This window comes from Strongyloides ratti (genome assembly GCF_001040885.1).
Source record: "Strongyloides ratti genome assembly S_ratti_ED321, chromosome : 2".
NCBI lineage: Eukaryota > Metazoa > Nematoda > Chromadorea > Rhabditida > Strongyloididae > Strongyloides > Strongyloides ratti.
In genome coordinates this window covers 4,962,851-4,978,901 of record NC_037308.1, presented here as the reverse complement: position 1 = coordinate 4,978,901, position 16,051 = coordinate 4,962,851, and the positions used below count along the sequence as shown (strand labels likewise).

The 16,051-nt window shown below is 19.6% G+C and overlaps 3 protein-coding genes across 3 annotated transcripts; 1 reads left to right on the top strand and 2 right to left on the bottom strand.

The window, feature by feature from the left end:
• Positions 1–2,124: 2,124 nt before the first annotated feature.
• On the bottom strand, positions 2,125–3,147 carry SRAE_2000157100 (Fringe glycosyltransferase; the record flags this gene model as incomplete). Its single annotated transcript, XM_024652538.1, has 3 exons — positions 2,125–2,360; positions 2,494–2,777; positions 2,822–3,147. The coding sequence occupies 3 exons, from the start codon at positions 3,145–3,147 to the stop codon at positions 2,125–2,127; spliced, it is 846 nt and encodes a 281-aa protein (XP_024506105.1).
• Positions 3,148–4,511: 1,364 nt separating this feature from the next.
• On the bottom strand, positions 4,512–5,131 carry SRAE_2000157000 (Hypothetical protein; the record flags this gene model as incomplete). The annotated part of the gene is made up of 2 exons (XM_024652537.1): positions 4,512–4,673; positions 4,748–5,131. The coding sequence occupies 2 exons, from the start codon at positions 5,129–5,131 to the stop codon at positions 4,512–4,514; spliced, it is 546 nt and encodes a 181-aa protein (XP_024506104.1).
• Positions 5,132–7,610: 2,479 nt separating this feature from the next.
• On the top strand, positions 7,611–9,688 carry SRAE_2000156900 (Phosphatidylinositide phosphatase SAC1; the record flags this gene model as incomplete). The annotated part of the gene is made up of 5 exons (XM_024652536.1): positions 7,611–7,673; positions 7,837–7,930; positions 7,989–8,051; positions 8,112–9,521; positions 9,579–9,688. The coding sequence occupies 5 exons, from the start codon at positions 7,611–7,613 to the stop codon at positions 9,686–9,688; spliced, it is 1,740 nt and encodes a 579-aa protein (XP_024506103.1).
• Between the last annotated feature and the right edge of the window lie 6,363 nt (positions 9,689–16,051).

The following is a 16,051-nucleotide window of genomic DNA, read 5'->3' as shown; positions in this document are numbered from 1 at the left end:
TTTTTTAAAAGATTCTTTAATGCTTAATTTTTAAAAATATAACTTTTTTTAAAATGTTGGAAAATTTTATGTAAAAAAATTAAATTACTAATAAAAATGATTTTTTTTTAAATTTGAAGTAAATGGTTAATTTTTCTATTACTTTTTTAACGATAAATAAAGTTTAATATATGTCATTTAATTTTTATTATTATTTCTTTTATCATTTAAATAATATAACTTTTTTCTTCCATAAAATGATATAGTACATTTTTTTTTATAAAAATAAACTTTTTTTTTTATTATATAAAATTTAATGTACGAGTTATAGTTTTTTACTATTTTGGAAGAATTAAAAATATATTTGGAACAAAAAATACTATTTAATTTGTTTTGATATCATAATTAAAATTTTCCAAACATTGTTTAATATTTAAAAGAATAAGCAAATTTTAAATATATAGTGTTAGCATTAATGAATCAAAATATAATGCATATAAACATATTTATTAAAAAAAAGTTTTTTATATTTTAATTTGTAAAATATAAAATGATTTTTAGATATAGATCTATTTAATTATGTTTTGTATGATATTTTTAATAATGAAAAAAAAATACTGAAAACATAATTATACGTTTTATATTAAAAATTTTTTTTATATAATATAAAAGAACCACAAAAAAATAATTAAATTAATTTTTTAAACTTGTCAAAAGTACGTTTTCTTTTTATATACATAAATAATAACACGTCGAAGGCATATGGATTAAATTTTTTATCAGGGAATAAAAAATATTCTCTATATTTCCATAAATATTTATCTCCATATTCTTCCATATAATTATCTCTAATTAACCATACTTAAGCAGAAAAGCTTGTATTTTTGATATATGATCAAATGTTGTTTGAAAAAAAAAAAAGATTTTAAATTTTTCTAATTTCATTAACAAAAATTTAACAAGTTTTTTTAAATAACAAAATTCAACAAAAAGTTGATCATCTAAGATTTCAAGCAATTTTATAAAATTAGTTAATATATTACAGTAATGAAAAAAATAATTAATAAAAATTCAATTATACATATATCTTATAATATATCTAATTACAAAACTTTTTTATCATTGAATAGATTACTTTTTTTTATATTTTTACTAATTAGAAATAGATATCTACAATATTTTTTTTATTTTATATAATAGTATTTAAAATTAATCTAATAATTGATAAAATAAAAAGTATTTACAACTATAAAGTATCATATATTTTTACAAGGCAAATATAATTTTAAATTATTAAGACATTTTAATAAAAATGTATCCAGTAATAATTATCAGAATTATGTTATAATTTTTTTTATCATATACATTAGTAAAATTTTAAAAACTTTTTAAAAATTTTCTTTTAAGAAATTTAAAAAAAGTGATGGTTGTAAATCCTGTTATTTTTTTCTAAAAAAAACTAGATTCTTTTTTAAAGACAAAATTTAAAAAAAAAAAGAAAACTGTTTTTTTTTAAATTTTAACATCTTAAAGTTGTGTATTTTAGTTCTTATTACATTTAAGTTGTCAAAATATGATTTGTATTAGTAAAAAAATAACAAAATTAAAAAAATTCTGTATATTTTCAGTAATTTTTTTTTTCACATTGTAGGCATAATCAAAAACTTATTTAATTATAAATAATTCAACAATGTAGAAAGGCATTAAACATTAACTTATACAACAATACATAAACTGACAGTTAAATTATCCAATAATTAGATATTTAATTATACTCATATAAAATAAATTATGTAATGAAACGTTAATTAATTATTGTACTAAAATCGGCGTCCTTTTAATCAAATATATTAATAAAACATTTTATGGTAAAAACTTTTGTACAATATTATAAAATTTACAATCAGATTATATTAAATTCCACCAGAAGTGTAATCGTTAAATGTTTTATAAATAAAGGAAAAACAATTCTTTTTATTTTCAAATGTTTTTAAGAAATTATAGTCTTTCTTTTTTTATATACACTTATTGGAACTTTAAAATAATGACAATCTTTTTTTTTTTAAATTAAATTAAAAAATTTGAACCTAAAGACTAGAATTTAAGAAATTGGAAAATTTGTTAGTAAAGTTATACTATCTTCTATTAATACTTCATATTTTGGTTATTCTTTTCAATAAGGCAATGAATAGTTTTCATTAATCTTTCATCATCTTGATAAATACAATAATCAGGTATGATAAATTTAAATTTTTGATTATCAGTTTGGATATTATTAAATGAAAGTGATATTTCATTGCTTGGATCCAAAATTTCAGATGATATCTCTAAGTGAGAATGGAAATTAGATACAACAGTTAGTGGAAAGTTATAGTTATATTCTAAAAATAAATGTCATTAAATGTAATTAATCAAATGAGGTGTGAATTTAAATTATTATGTGAAACTTTTGATACTAACTTTTTTTTTAATTTTCATATTTTAAAAATAAATGATTTATTAAAAATTACCTACCTATAAAATATGAGAAAGCCATATCATCTGGTAGTCTATTATTTAATGCCGTTTCCAAGTAATTTCCATTTTTAATGTCATTTTTTATAGTTGACAAAATGGCATTACTTATACAAAACCCAGCTCCACCGGTAGCATATTTTAAATTAAAATTATTTATATATAAAGGATTTTTAATACTTCTTTTTCCAAAAAAATATGGTAAATTTGAATTGAATGTTTGGAGAAATTTTATCAATTGATCTATATTAACATAATTATCATCATCAAAATGACATGACCAACTAAAAAAAAAAATTATATGATATTAATAAAATATTTAACTTACAGTGAATTATGAAAAGCAAAAACTTCTAATTCTTTTTGCATTTTACATACAAGATCTGTTATTTTATGTTGTCTTCCACATTCTGTTGAAATCAAATGATTTCCAGAAACATTTGATATATCTTCATCATCATAATCTGATACAAACCAAATATTGTTAGGTAATTTTCTAAACCATGTATCTAAAATATCCTGAATTCTTGTATTATAATTTTTTGATGTTGTTTTTACTGTAATTGTTAAAAAATTACTAGATAATTTTGGATATGTTAGTATAGTAATTATTTTGTTAAAATATATAATAAAAAATAAATAAATAAAATTCATTAGTTCTAATTATCTTTTTTTTATAAAATATATTTTTAATTATTAAATGATTAGTATTGAATTTTATCTATAAAAGAAAATTTTTTTTATAAAAAATAATTAAAATATTCATTTGTTATATATTAAAGTATATCTTTAAATCTAAGAAAAGTAAGAAAAATAGAAACAATCATATTAGAAAATCAACATTGACGTTGACAGTTTTATCATATCGTAAAACAATTTAGATTATCATAATAATGATACATTAATGTTTTGACAAAATATTTTATAATATCAAAGCTTTACAACTTTTTGATATAATAATTTTAAAATAATATCTTTCATTAATTAGGTGGAGATACAGAAATAGGCGTGCCATAAATTATAAAAAAATAATAACATAAAACTTTGAATATATTTTAAGGACTATTAAATTCATTATACATTTAATTGTTATAATAATCAAAGATGAGAAAAGTTAAAAAAAATAAAAATAAAACTAATTACCTAATAAATCTTACTTTCAATTAATTTAAAAAAAAATATTAATATTGTTGTATTTTTTTTTACTATAATAAATATTTTAAGATTCATTGTGAGATAAAATATTTATTATATAAACATTAATAGTATTAAAAAAATATATAAATACTTTTTTATAAAAATTCAAAAGTATCTAGCAACATTTACTACTATTTTATTTTAAGTGTACTAAAAGATGTAAATATTTAGGTAGGAAAAAAAAAAAAAACTTTAAATAAAGATATTATCTACTAAATTTTTTCATTTATGTATGTTTAATGATAGCTATATTATAATCAAAGGTAATGTTTTATAAAACAGTAACTAACAATTATTTCCAGGAAGCACCTTAAGTGACATTAAAAAAGAAAAACTTCTACTGGATAATATATACGTTGTTTGAGAAAGAAAAATTATTAAAACTTTTTGATTGATAGTTTTAAGGAATCTGTATAAATGATTAATCATGAGAATAAACATTAATAATAAAAATATTTTATTTATTCTTAAAAAAAATTGTTTGAAATGTTACATGGAATGAGAAAACATTTACAATAATTAATATAAAAAGTATTTTAATCTATAATTATTTAATTTTATTTTAATATATATAATCAATTGGATGTATAGACAAAAAAAAAAGTATACAAATAAAAAAAATTTGAATAAATGTATAACAATTATATGTTAATTTTTAAAATTTTTAAGAAAATGTCACCAATCCAATAATATATATGTTTGGTAATTTTCTTTTAAAGTACAATTTTAAAATTAGTACTTTGTCTTTAATACTTTTTTTAAAATAATATATCATTTAAAAAAGTTTTGTTAAAAATAGAAATTTGAATATTAAGTAAAAATTATTTTTCATTTCTCAGTAGTTCTATATTTTTTGGATCATGTTTTCCTAATCCAAAATAATCAACAATTTCACGTCTTGTTTCAGGATCTTTTTCATCTAACCTTTTTAAAACTATATCCATTGCCTGGCCAATTTCTTGTTTTTGATAATGATGTTTCATCTAAACATATATTATGTTTTATAATACAAACAAATGATACAAAATTTTATATTTTTGTAATAAATTAAACATACCTTATGTTTATCATTTTTAGTTAACAAATGTTTGACAGATTTTGGCGGCCTCATTCTATGAATAATTTTTAAAAGATTTACCTTCTCTTTATTTTTGATATTATCAGATTCAAGTATCTTTGACTCAATAAGTTCAATAATTTTAGAGTAATCTGTTAAAGCATGATATTCACTAATTTTTTGTAGATCTTCTGAACTTAAAGAAAGTTTACGAAAAATACCACCATGAGCATTTAAAGGATCAAAAGAATTATCTGATCTTATTTGCCTTATTTTAGAAATATTTTTACTTTTAGGTAAGTGTTCAGCTGCATTTGGATGATTAAGATTTACAATACCAATTAAAAAAATAATAGTGCTAATAAATATCTTATAACAAATCATCGATAATCTAATCTTTTTTAAAAATTATATGGAATTTTAAATAAAATTGTCCTTAAAAAATTTAAATTAAATAATTTATAGTAATCTATTAACGTTAATTCAATTCTTAAGTATCATCTTAATATTTGCCTAACAAAATATTTCATCTTCACGTTTCTAAGATTAGATTTCACTCATCACCTTTGAACTTCAAATATATATAAGATTAAAATAAATCGGAATCTGTAATAATTAATTTTAATAAATAAAGACTACAGGGAATGTTAAGAACTAACACATAATGTTTACATAAAATCAAGTTTTTGAGACAGATTCGGCTAACATCAAACTAAAAACTATTGTATTTGTTAGTATAATAGGTATATAATTTATATTTAAAATCTAATCTTTATTTTAACTTGAATCTCAAAAAAATAAGTTTACCTTATTTAATGTATTCTAATTTTAAATATAATTTTATCAATGTTTAAAATTGTCGTGCTTATTAAAAATGTCACAAAAAAAAATCAAAGTAGTAACTATTTAAATACTAAAAGACAAATTTTAAAAACTTTATATTTATTATCGTTCACTTTTGATAAGTGTTTTAAAAAGTGTAACCCTTTAGTATAATAAATAAGTTTGAATTTCAAGCCTACCATTATAATAACAAAATAAAAAAAAAATACAACACTCTTGAATGTGTTAAACAAGATTGAAACAATGTGAAATATTAAAATTTTCGATAAATTGATATAAGAGTAGTTTTAACTTTTATACCTTACACTTTAATATATCACAATAAACAGCAACACTTTTTTGAACAAATAATTAAAACACTATACTTATAATAATTATATAATAAAATATAAAGATTAGAAAAATTATTTTATTTTAATTACAATTTGTCTAAATGTTGGAACGAAATGTGGTACAACTTTAAATTTATCGCTATCTAATCTTTTTTTTTTTAATATCGTTAAAAATAAAAACAAAGCTTTTGAAAAAAAAAGTACTTCTTTTTTTTACTCATCCATAAAGTATTTCTTGAGTATCCTAAAAACTTTTCAAAATTATTAGTGATATTATTTTTCGGGATAACAATACGTAAAAAAATAACTTTATGACAAGTATTTTTGTACATTCAAACTACATTCCGATTCTGATTACAAATTCCTTGTTACAACATTTTAACTAAAAGTTTTAATGAATCCACCTTCAACTAATGGTTTTTTTTCAAACTTTCAATATTTGTAAAAAATTTATCAATACTTTGAAAGAATTTTATCCTTTTTTTTCTTTCCGTAAAATTGCTTCAACAAGTTCCAAAAAAACTATTTTATGAGAGATAAAATTTGATAAGGTTGTAATTTTAAACCAAAAACTTTGTCATATTTTTTTTTATATATTATATAAAAAAAAGTAATAATCTGAACCCTATCAGCATCAAAAAATTATTTTATACATTCTTTACCCTCTTTATCAGTTATCGAAAAATCTCACAAAAATTAATATATAATAATATTTTTATATCATAAAATGTCTAGAATTTTTCAATAATTAATATAAATAAAAAAAACCAATTATAATAAAAATAAATTTATTAATATATGTAATTAAAAATAAAATGCCAACTTTATAAATTAAAAGTAATTATAAAAAAACTATTAAAAGTATTTTTCATATCCAATACAAGTTTACAAAAAGATTTATGTATTTTTTTTGAAATTTCAAAACATATGAAACTTCATGTTATATAAAAACAATTCAGAATGTTAAAAAAAATGGTAGACACTTTTATGTCTTATCACTAAAATAATTATTATACCGATTAAATTATATTTTTAGGAATATTATTTATAGTTTTTGTATTTTCATATATGATATATTTATTTTGTGAAACTATATATCAGGAAAACATTTAAATGAAAAAAAAAATATTTTTCAAAATTATTAAAACTTTAAATTATTTATATTAGGTGGGATTATTTACTCAACTTTGACAAAGTTTATTTTTAGTGAATTTATATTTTGTTGTATTTTAAATAATCTACAAAATATTCTAATAAACAAAAATAATATATTTATTTTTCTGGTTGAAAAAAAAGGTGCCTATTACATTAAATATTATCCGGAATATAAATTATTTATGTAACTTTTGCCTGATATTTTTTTTTGTAATAAATTATTACTTTGTGTTATTACACTTTTTTTCAATCATTTATTTACTAACTTTTATTAGTTACCAAATACCTTATAATAATTATATTTAAAAAGAGATAAAATAAAATAATAATAATAATTTTTTATATTTAAAAATTTTAACATTAATAACATAAAATAATTATTTTAAAGAAGCGCTACATAATTATTGAAAACAATCTTGATAAGAAAAATTATGGTTATGGAATTTGAGACAGGGTACCAAAATTTTCACATAAGTAATCTTCCATGTTGTCTTTAGTTAGTGGTATATAATAGTAGTATTAAAGTGAATAGTATGTGTATACCCATTAGTATGTCATACAACAATCCTATTTATATTTCTAAGCATAAAAATCATGTTTTATTACTTACAAGAGAGGAGTGGTATAAATTTTTGCTTCTTACTATTTATTTTATCTTTAAAATTGTATTTATTTTATTTTTTTTTTTTTACTTTTAGAAATATGCCAGATTTTGACTCTGACACGTATGAACGTTTTAATTTATACATTTCACCAGAGAAATTCTTCTTCGAACCACGAGATAGTATTGGAAATTTAGTTTCAAATACTTATTTGGAGATTGATAGATTTAATAATCAATTATCATTAAAAGGTACTTGAAGAAATTATTTTTTTTTTTTATCCTTCTTATTATATATATTTTTTTTAAGATGGAACATATTCACCAATTCCATACCAACAAGTAGATATTTTTTCAATATTTGGAATTTTTGGTATATATCCAACAAATCATGGCAATTTATTAGTTATTATCAAAAAAGCCCAAATTATAGGTTTTATAAATGGAGCAGAAATTTTTAAAATTTTAGAAATTAAGGTTATTCCATTTAATAAAAGAACTCCAGGAACGGTAGAATATTTAAATGAAAAACAGTTAATTGATATGATACATTATGTCATTACAAATGGTTCATTTTATTATTCAAATAGATATGATTTGACAAGATCAATGCAATGGTTAGCTGAATGTCGTGTACCAGAGTTTAAATCATTACCAATGATTGATAGAAGTGATAGTCGATTTACATGGAATAGGTATATGGCATCATCATTTATGGATAAACCTGATTTTAAGAAATATATATCACCAATTATGCAAGGTTTTATTGGTATACGCCATTGTACATTAAATCATCATGCATTTAAGTTGATCTTAATATCTCGTCGATCAATCTACAGAGCTGGTGTTAGATTTTTTAAAAGAGGAGTTGATTCAAGAGGTAATCCAGCCAATTATGTTGAGACAGAACAAATAATTGAATATGATTCATATGGTGATCCAAATAAAAAACAAATGACATCATTTCTTCAAATGAGAGGTTCTATACCATTATTTTGGAGTCAAAAACCAAATTTAAAATGGGCACCTATTCCTGCTGTCAATCCAACTGATGATCAATTAGAAGCATACCTTACACATATGCAAACACAATATAATTTATATAAAGGAAAACATTTATTAATTAATTTAGTTAATCAAAAAGGTAGAGAAAAAAAAGTTGGTGGTGAATTGGAAAGAATAGTTAGGCAAGCTAATTTAAATTTTGTTCGTTATGTTCCATTTGATTTTCATAAAGAATGCCATGGATTAGATTGGTCTAGATTATCTCTTTTAAAAGATGATGTTATTCATGATATTACTTCAGGTGGTTATTTTTTAACAATTAGTGGTGAACCAATTTCATTACAAAAAGTATTTTTTAGAACTAATTGTATGGATTGTCTTGATAGAACAAATGTTGTACAAAGTGTTATTGCATTGGAAAGTTTATCATTACAATTAATTGGACATAAGATCATTGATAATACATCAATGGTTAAATTGAATGAAGAATTTATGTGTATTTTCAAAAATATATGGGCTGATAATGGTGATGAGTGTAGTAGACAATATGCTGGAACTGGTGCTTTAAAAGCTGACTTTACAAGAGTTGGTAAACGAACAGTTAATGGTGCTATCAATGATGGTATTAATGCAATATCTAGATACTTCCGAAATAACTTTTGTGATGGATATAAACAAGATTCAATTGATTTATTTTTAGGTAATGCATTTCCATCAAATGATATTATACCTAAAATAGTATCTGAAAGTTCGTTAAATGTTTCTTCATTTAATGGTGCTGCAATTGTTGGATTTGTCTTTTCATTAGCAATGACAATTTTATGTATTTTAATATCAGGTAAATTTTTATTTAAATAGTTTTAAAAATTAATACAAAAATTTATTTTTTTTTTAGAAAACCTAAGTGCAACTTTATTTTGGTTCATTTTTTCTCTATGTCTTTTTTTCTTTATTTATTTAAATGGAGAAGAATTTGTCAACAAACCTAAGCTTAAAGTAGATTAAATATTAAACAAATTTTTAAATTAAATAATAAAATGAGGAAGAGTTAAAGATTTTCATCAAGTAAAAAAATATATATATAATATTATTAATATAACATATCAAAAAAATTATAATATCTTTTTTAGATGAAAAATAAAAATTGAAATAATATAATTAACAATTTTATTTAATGAAGAAATATGTTAACACATCTTTGTAAATAGACATATAAGTGCTTTTAGCAGTGATTTTATAATTGTCAAATTGGTATAGTAATATTTGTGAACTTTTTTAGAATGACATAAGTATTTCCAGTTTTTATAATAGCTTCTAGTTTACCAATAAATAATTCCATTAGACATTTTAAAGAGGAAACTGATTTTATAATGGTAGAAGGACAAATGTAAATCTATAGGAAATTACAAGGCTATTATATTTGTAAAGCATTACCTATGAAAAATAACTTTTTTTTTTTGTATATGTTTCAATAATATAAAATAAATATTATATATAAATTTAACATCGTAAAAAAATATTATTTGGATTATCTACAATTTTATCTATTTTTAGAAATTAACAAATGATAAGACGGTATGATTTTATTTGCATATCATGTTGATTATATTAAAGATGTTTGATATATTTAAATTGAAAGATAACGGATAGATAGAATTAAAATAAATGGATGTCTATCAAATTTTTAGCCTATTCATTATTATATAATAAATGAAAAAATATATATATATTTTATGATTATAAAATTCAATTTAATATTATTTTTTTAAATTATAGTCATGCTAATAATATGTTTTACTTATCTTATCATTATTTTTTTATATACAAAATTGGAGCATCAAATATTGAGTTAAGTAGGAATATAAACTTTTATATTTCTTTCGTTTGTAAATCAAATAAAGTAAATATATTTTAAGTAATATTTGATTATTTTACTATCCTGTTTTCCAAATATTTACATTCAATTTTTATTAGATTGATAAGTATTTGGTATATTATATATTTCTAAATATTTTTTTAAATATATTATCTTCTTTATTTTATTCACCTAATATTATATTATACGATTCTTTTTTTTTAATATTATTCGGCATGTATATTTCATTTGAAATTAAATTTTAGTCTAAAACTTGTTTAAGAAAATTTTATTCCTTTGATATTATATATAAAAATTTTTTATCACATACATCATAAAACGTCAAAAGTTTAAAATACGAAATTAAATATTCAAAATAACAACAAAAAAAAAACATAATGGGTCAAAAGCAAATTTTATTATGAAATTTGACGTAACTGAATTGTTTAAAATATTCTTAAAATGTACTTTATATAATATTAAATTTTATTTCTATGTCTCATGACTTCATTGATGCTCGTACGTTATCTGCATTTATAGATGGTGTCTGATTGCATTTAAACAAAGAAGCATCCACATCTATTTGACTGATGCCTTTATTTTTACGTTTTTTTTTTTTTTTTTTTATTATATATCTATCAATAATACTAGATTTATAAACATCATTATATAACAAGGACGAATGATAACAAAAAGGTTTATAAAATTTAAACTTTTAATGAATTATTTAACATTAAAAGGACGAAATATACATATATATACAATATTTTCTACATAACATTTATTTTGTATTTTTTTTTTCTATTTTCTTCAAAAAAATAGTGTATATATATTATTTTTGTTGGGGTGTATTACTTATATATTCATTATATCTTAACAAAAATAAGATATTATATTCTGAATGAGTGAAAAAAAAAAAAAAATTTTCCTTATTTATTTTATTAAGTAAGTGTCGAAAGAGAAAAATCTTTTTTTTTTTGCAAAAAAAAAAAAATGATAAAATCTTGTTGTCTAATAAAAATTGATGTTTATTTTATTTCTAATCACATATTTAAAATATAAATTTCTTAGAATAAGTTGGGTCTTTAATTAAAAAAAAATATATATAAAAATATTATTATTTGTATCCATAATATTTTATATATTCGTAACTTATTATTTATTTTTGAATAATTTTATTCTTCTAAATTCTCTGTCATATGACGCCAAACACCACCCCTATCGACTGGCAGCTGTCTTATAACATAGAAAGACTAACGTCTGCCTCAATAATATGTAGGAAGGTTAACAACAGATGTACCTTCAATAACTCACATTTTCTATAGTCCATAATTCAATCTTTAATCAATACTAAAAATGTCAAGTTTATTTTATTAATTTTTATAGATGTTATTTTTCAAAATTAATTCATTATTAACTAAATGGGTATTTTACTAGATAACAAAAAAAAAAAAATATTACTTAATTTTAATAGTATACATTTTTATAAAATATTGAACATTAAACATTTACTTTATGGAGGTGTATTCTTTATATTCTTTGTATATTTATTCTCTCATGATAAGATAAAATAAAATAAATCAATAAAACATTTTTGGTTAACAAATAGACTCTGACTCATAAAAGTGACTTTTTTTTGTAAAAAAAAAAAACTTTTCCAATAGTACATTTTTAATATTATTATTTTATTTTACAAAAAAAAAAAAGATTTTTTTTTTCCTAGTTATCTTTGGAAAATATTTTTATATAAATTATTTTCATCAACACTACCATATGTGAATTATTTTTGGATAACAAAATTTGTTTATAATTCTAGGTTCTATAACGTCATAGTAATATAGTACCAAGCTTTGCCAGGCAACCATTAACAGCCTCCTTTTTTTTTTTTTAATTTTAAATACATACAATGCCATACTTTTGTTATAATTAAAGTTATTTTTATTTTAATATTTTTACTTATATTCTTAAAATCATAAATCACACTTATTTTAACATTCTTGTTTGACTAAAATCTATAGTTCTATTAAATAACATTAACCAATTAATTTAGTTAAATTTTAATTTCTTACTCTATTTAAAGAAATAATAATGTTCAAATTTATTTATTTCCTTATTATTTCTTTATAACATTATGGTAAAATATATAATAATAATTAATGTTAATATATATATATATAATTTTTTCCTATAAAAATTAATTTTAACATTATTAAAATTTGTTAAAATAAAAAACTTAAGATTATCTTAGATATATTTTGTTGGCATTTACTTTATAGTAATTTAAAATTAAATAAATGCTTTTATTGTTGCCTTGTTCTTTTTCTTACACTCCCATATTTTCAATATTTTAAAGTATTTACAACTTTAGATCTCTTTTAGTACTTTTCTCTCATCATTTATTTTTATTTTCCCCCACTTTTTGGTACTTTTTTCTTTAATTATTAAGCATATATTACTATCAAATATTGTTATTAAGGTAATAAGAGATAGGTAAATTGATTTGTGTACTCCTTTATATATTATTCTAAATAAATTTTACCAGTATCATTATGATAACAATTGTTGTTTAATTATATATAAATATTTTTTTTTTTGATGATGAAAAATGAAGATGAATAAAAGTTAAAGAAAAATTTTGAAATCAAACAAAAAAAATAATGTTCTTTGTTTGAGAAATTTTTTAAATCTTATTTCTTCATATATATATATATTTTTTTTCTTCTAATTTTTCACACAAACAATAATATATATAATTCTAATCATATTGTCAGTTTATAAATATTTATTTAGACTATCAAATTGATAGGGTAAATAATAAATTATTCTTTCTCTTTACAACTATTTAATATATTGTTTCAAAATCTTTTATGATACTAGGTTAGTTAAAATAAATAATTATATGTTTTTTTTTTTTATAATAGAGATACAAATTATTTGTAATTATGATGGTTAACTAGAAAAAGAAGACAATACTTTTGTGAGTAGGGAAGTAAAAACTGTAACAATAATCACTATGACATTTGTAAATACTCTCTTTTATATATTTACTTCAATGCTTTCTTCCTAAAGTTATGATTATATCTTTTGAAAATGTAAAGGACTTTAGTCATAAGACACTTTTAAGGACTATCTAATAGTTTATCGATAATACAAGTGATAGTAATTGTCATTAAAATAAACTAAAATATAAGATAATTTTTTTTTCTATATAAATTCTTTTTATTTATTTATATCAACCATATTTAAGATAATATTTTGTATCAGATAAATTTCATAGATATATACATATTATATTTTGTTCATTCTATCAATACTATAAAAAAAAATACATATATAGAAAAAGAAACTTTTCTATAAATATATATATTTTTTTATCTTTAAAATTCAACGATTTTTGGTGGAAAATCCTTAACACAACAAGTAATCTATAAGCTTTTACTACTTCTTATAGTAGACACTCCCATCATTTTTCTACAATTAACGCTAAAGCATCAATAGATTCTATTTTCAATGTTCTACTAAAGGCAATACTAATATATATATTCTGACAAATATGTTTGAAATATTTTAAAAATAAAAATTTAGTATACCATCTTTTTAAACATATAATATATCCTCAGTATAATGTTATTGAAATAGCCAAGTCCCAGTGTAACATAGGAACATTTTCCTTTTCTATGTCATTTGTTGAACTTTCTTCGAACCAAGTCACAAGACTCTACTTAATGTTATGTTTGATTTAAAAATTATTAATGTTAATATGATTTAAAAAAAAACCATTTATCTAGAAATATCTTGAGATTTCCTTTTTTTTTTAATTAAAATTACTAAAATTATCTAAAAGTTGTAATTATAAGAGGAGTGAATATAATATATAGAAAATATATTACGCCATTTTTTTACATATGACTATTTTATAATATTTAATAATACTAAAAATAAAAAGACGTCATATTACTGGTAATCTTTTATGCATTTTTTTTTTAGCTTCAATTCATATGACACATTTTATTTTTTTAATCTATCATAATATTTTTTTTATGTAATAACATTTTGTTATCAAAAACCCCTTGAATTTAACAAAATATATAATGTACTTAGATGTATTTTTTTTTATATTTATTCTTTTGATAATTTTATATTATTTTATTCATTTTGAAATACTTTACATTTTAATTTATACTAGAGTTATAGTAGATTTTTGATTCTTCCCCTACTCTAAATGTTATCAAAAATATACTATAAATGATAAAAAGAAACGTCTACCCTATTGGAAATAAATACTAACTGCTATATTAAATGTATAACAGAAGTTAACTATAGCATATAAGAGTAGTTAATACGGTTATATATATATATATGTATAATTTTCAAATTTCTATTTTTACTGTTAATTACAGGGAAACGTTATAGTTAATGGTGTGATAAAATTAAAAGTTATGCCTTAAAAATTTTTGTTTTCTATTATTCTATACTATATTTTATGTTTAAAGTTTGAGGTCAAACTTATAAATTACATCTCTCCAATGGTCAATAAAGATAATTCTTTATAGTTTAAGTAATATGAAAAAAAGTCTTCATTTTTTTATTACTGTCTAGACTTTTTTTTATTGAAAATTAATCCAAATCATTGTAGTTATTTTGATCAAAAATTACTGAACATTTTAATGTAATAAAACTTTGTAATTGTTCATTCTTTAGTGTCACGCTATCATATGACATAAATGTATTATTGATAGTTGTTATATGATCGATTTTTATCACATTTATCAAGTTATAATTTTTAATCACTATTCTTTTTTTTTTACACTGCTTTTTAATGATTAATAATTTTTTTTTTTTTTTAATTTTAATAGTAAACGCAAAATATTGTGTGTAAATATATTGTATAAACTTTTGATTGACAATACATTATTTCATCAAAAAGTTCTCTATTAACAACTGTTTTTATAGATTACAACAACCATAGCGACTGAATATTATACTTTCTTCCTATCCATTTTAACTGATATAGATGATTAAAGGGAACGTTGTTAGTGTAAAGTTAAAGTATTTGCTGGGAAAGCATTTCTAATTTACTTTGAATTTTCCAGTAAAAATTATTTTCATTTACTCATTATGTGTATGTCGTTGAAAGATATTATTATAGAAGTTTGTTGTTCGACAGCTGACGTGTCATGTAGACATATATTCAAATAACACCTAGAATATTCATATTGTAATTTTCTTTCTTTTTTTTCATGAATTTATTTTAACTTTCTTTTTTTTTCTTTTTAAGTAACTCACTATATAACTTTTCTAGTAGATATTTGATTTTGAAATTTTGAAACAACTTTTAACAAAAGTTGTTTGCATTGATTTCATTTTTAATCTTACATCGTAATGCGATGTGCAAGCTTATGTCTGTTTAAATAAAGTTAAAGGCTGTTGAATATGGCAATTTAATATATCATAATTTCATCATTTTTCTCTTATTACTTCATAGTAATAATGTATATTAATTGTCATTTAAG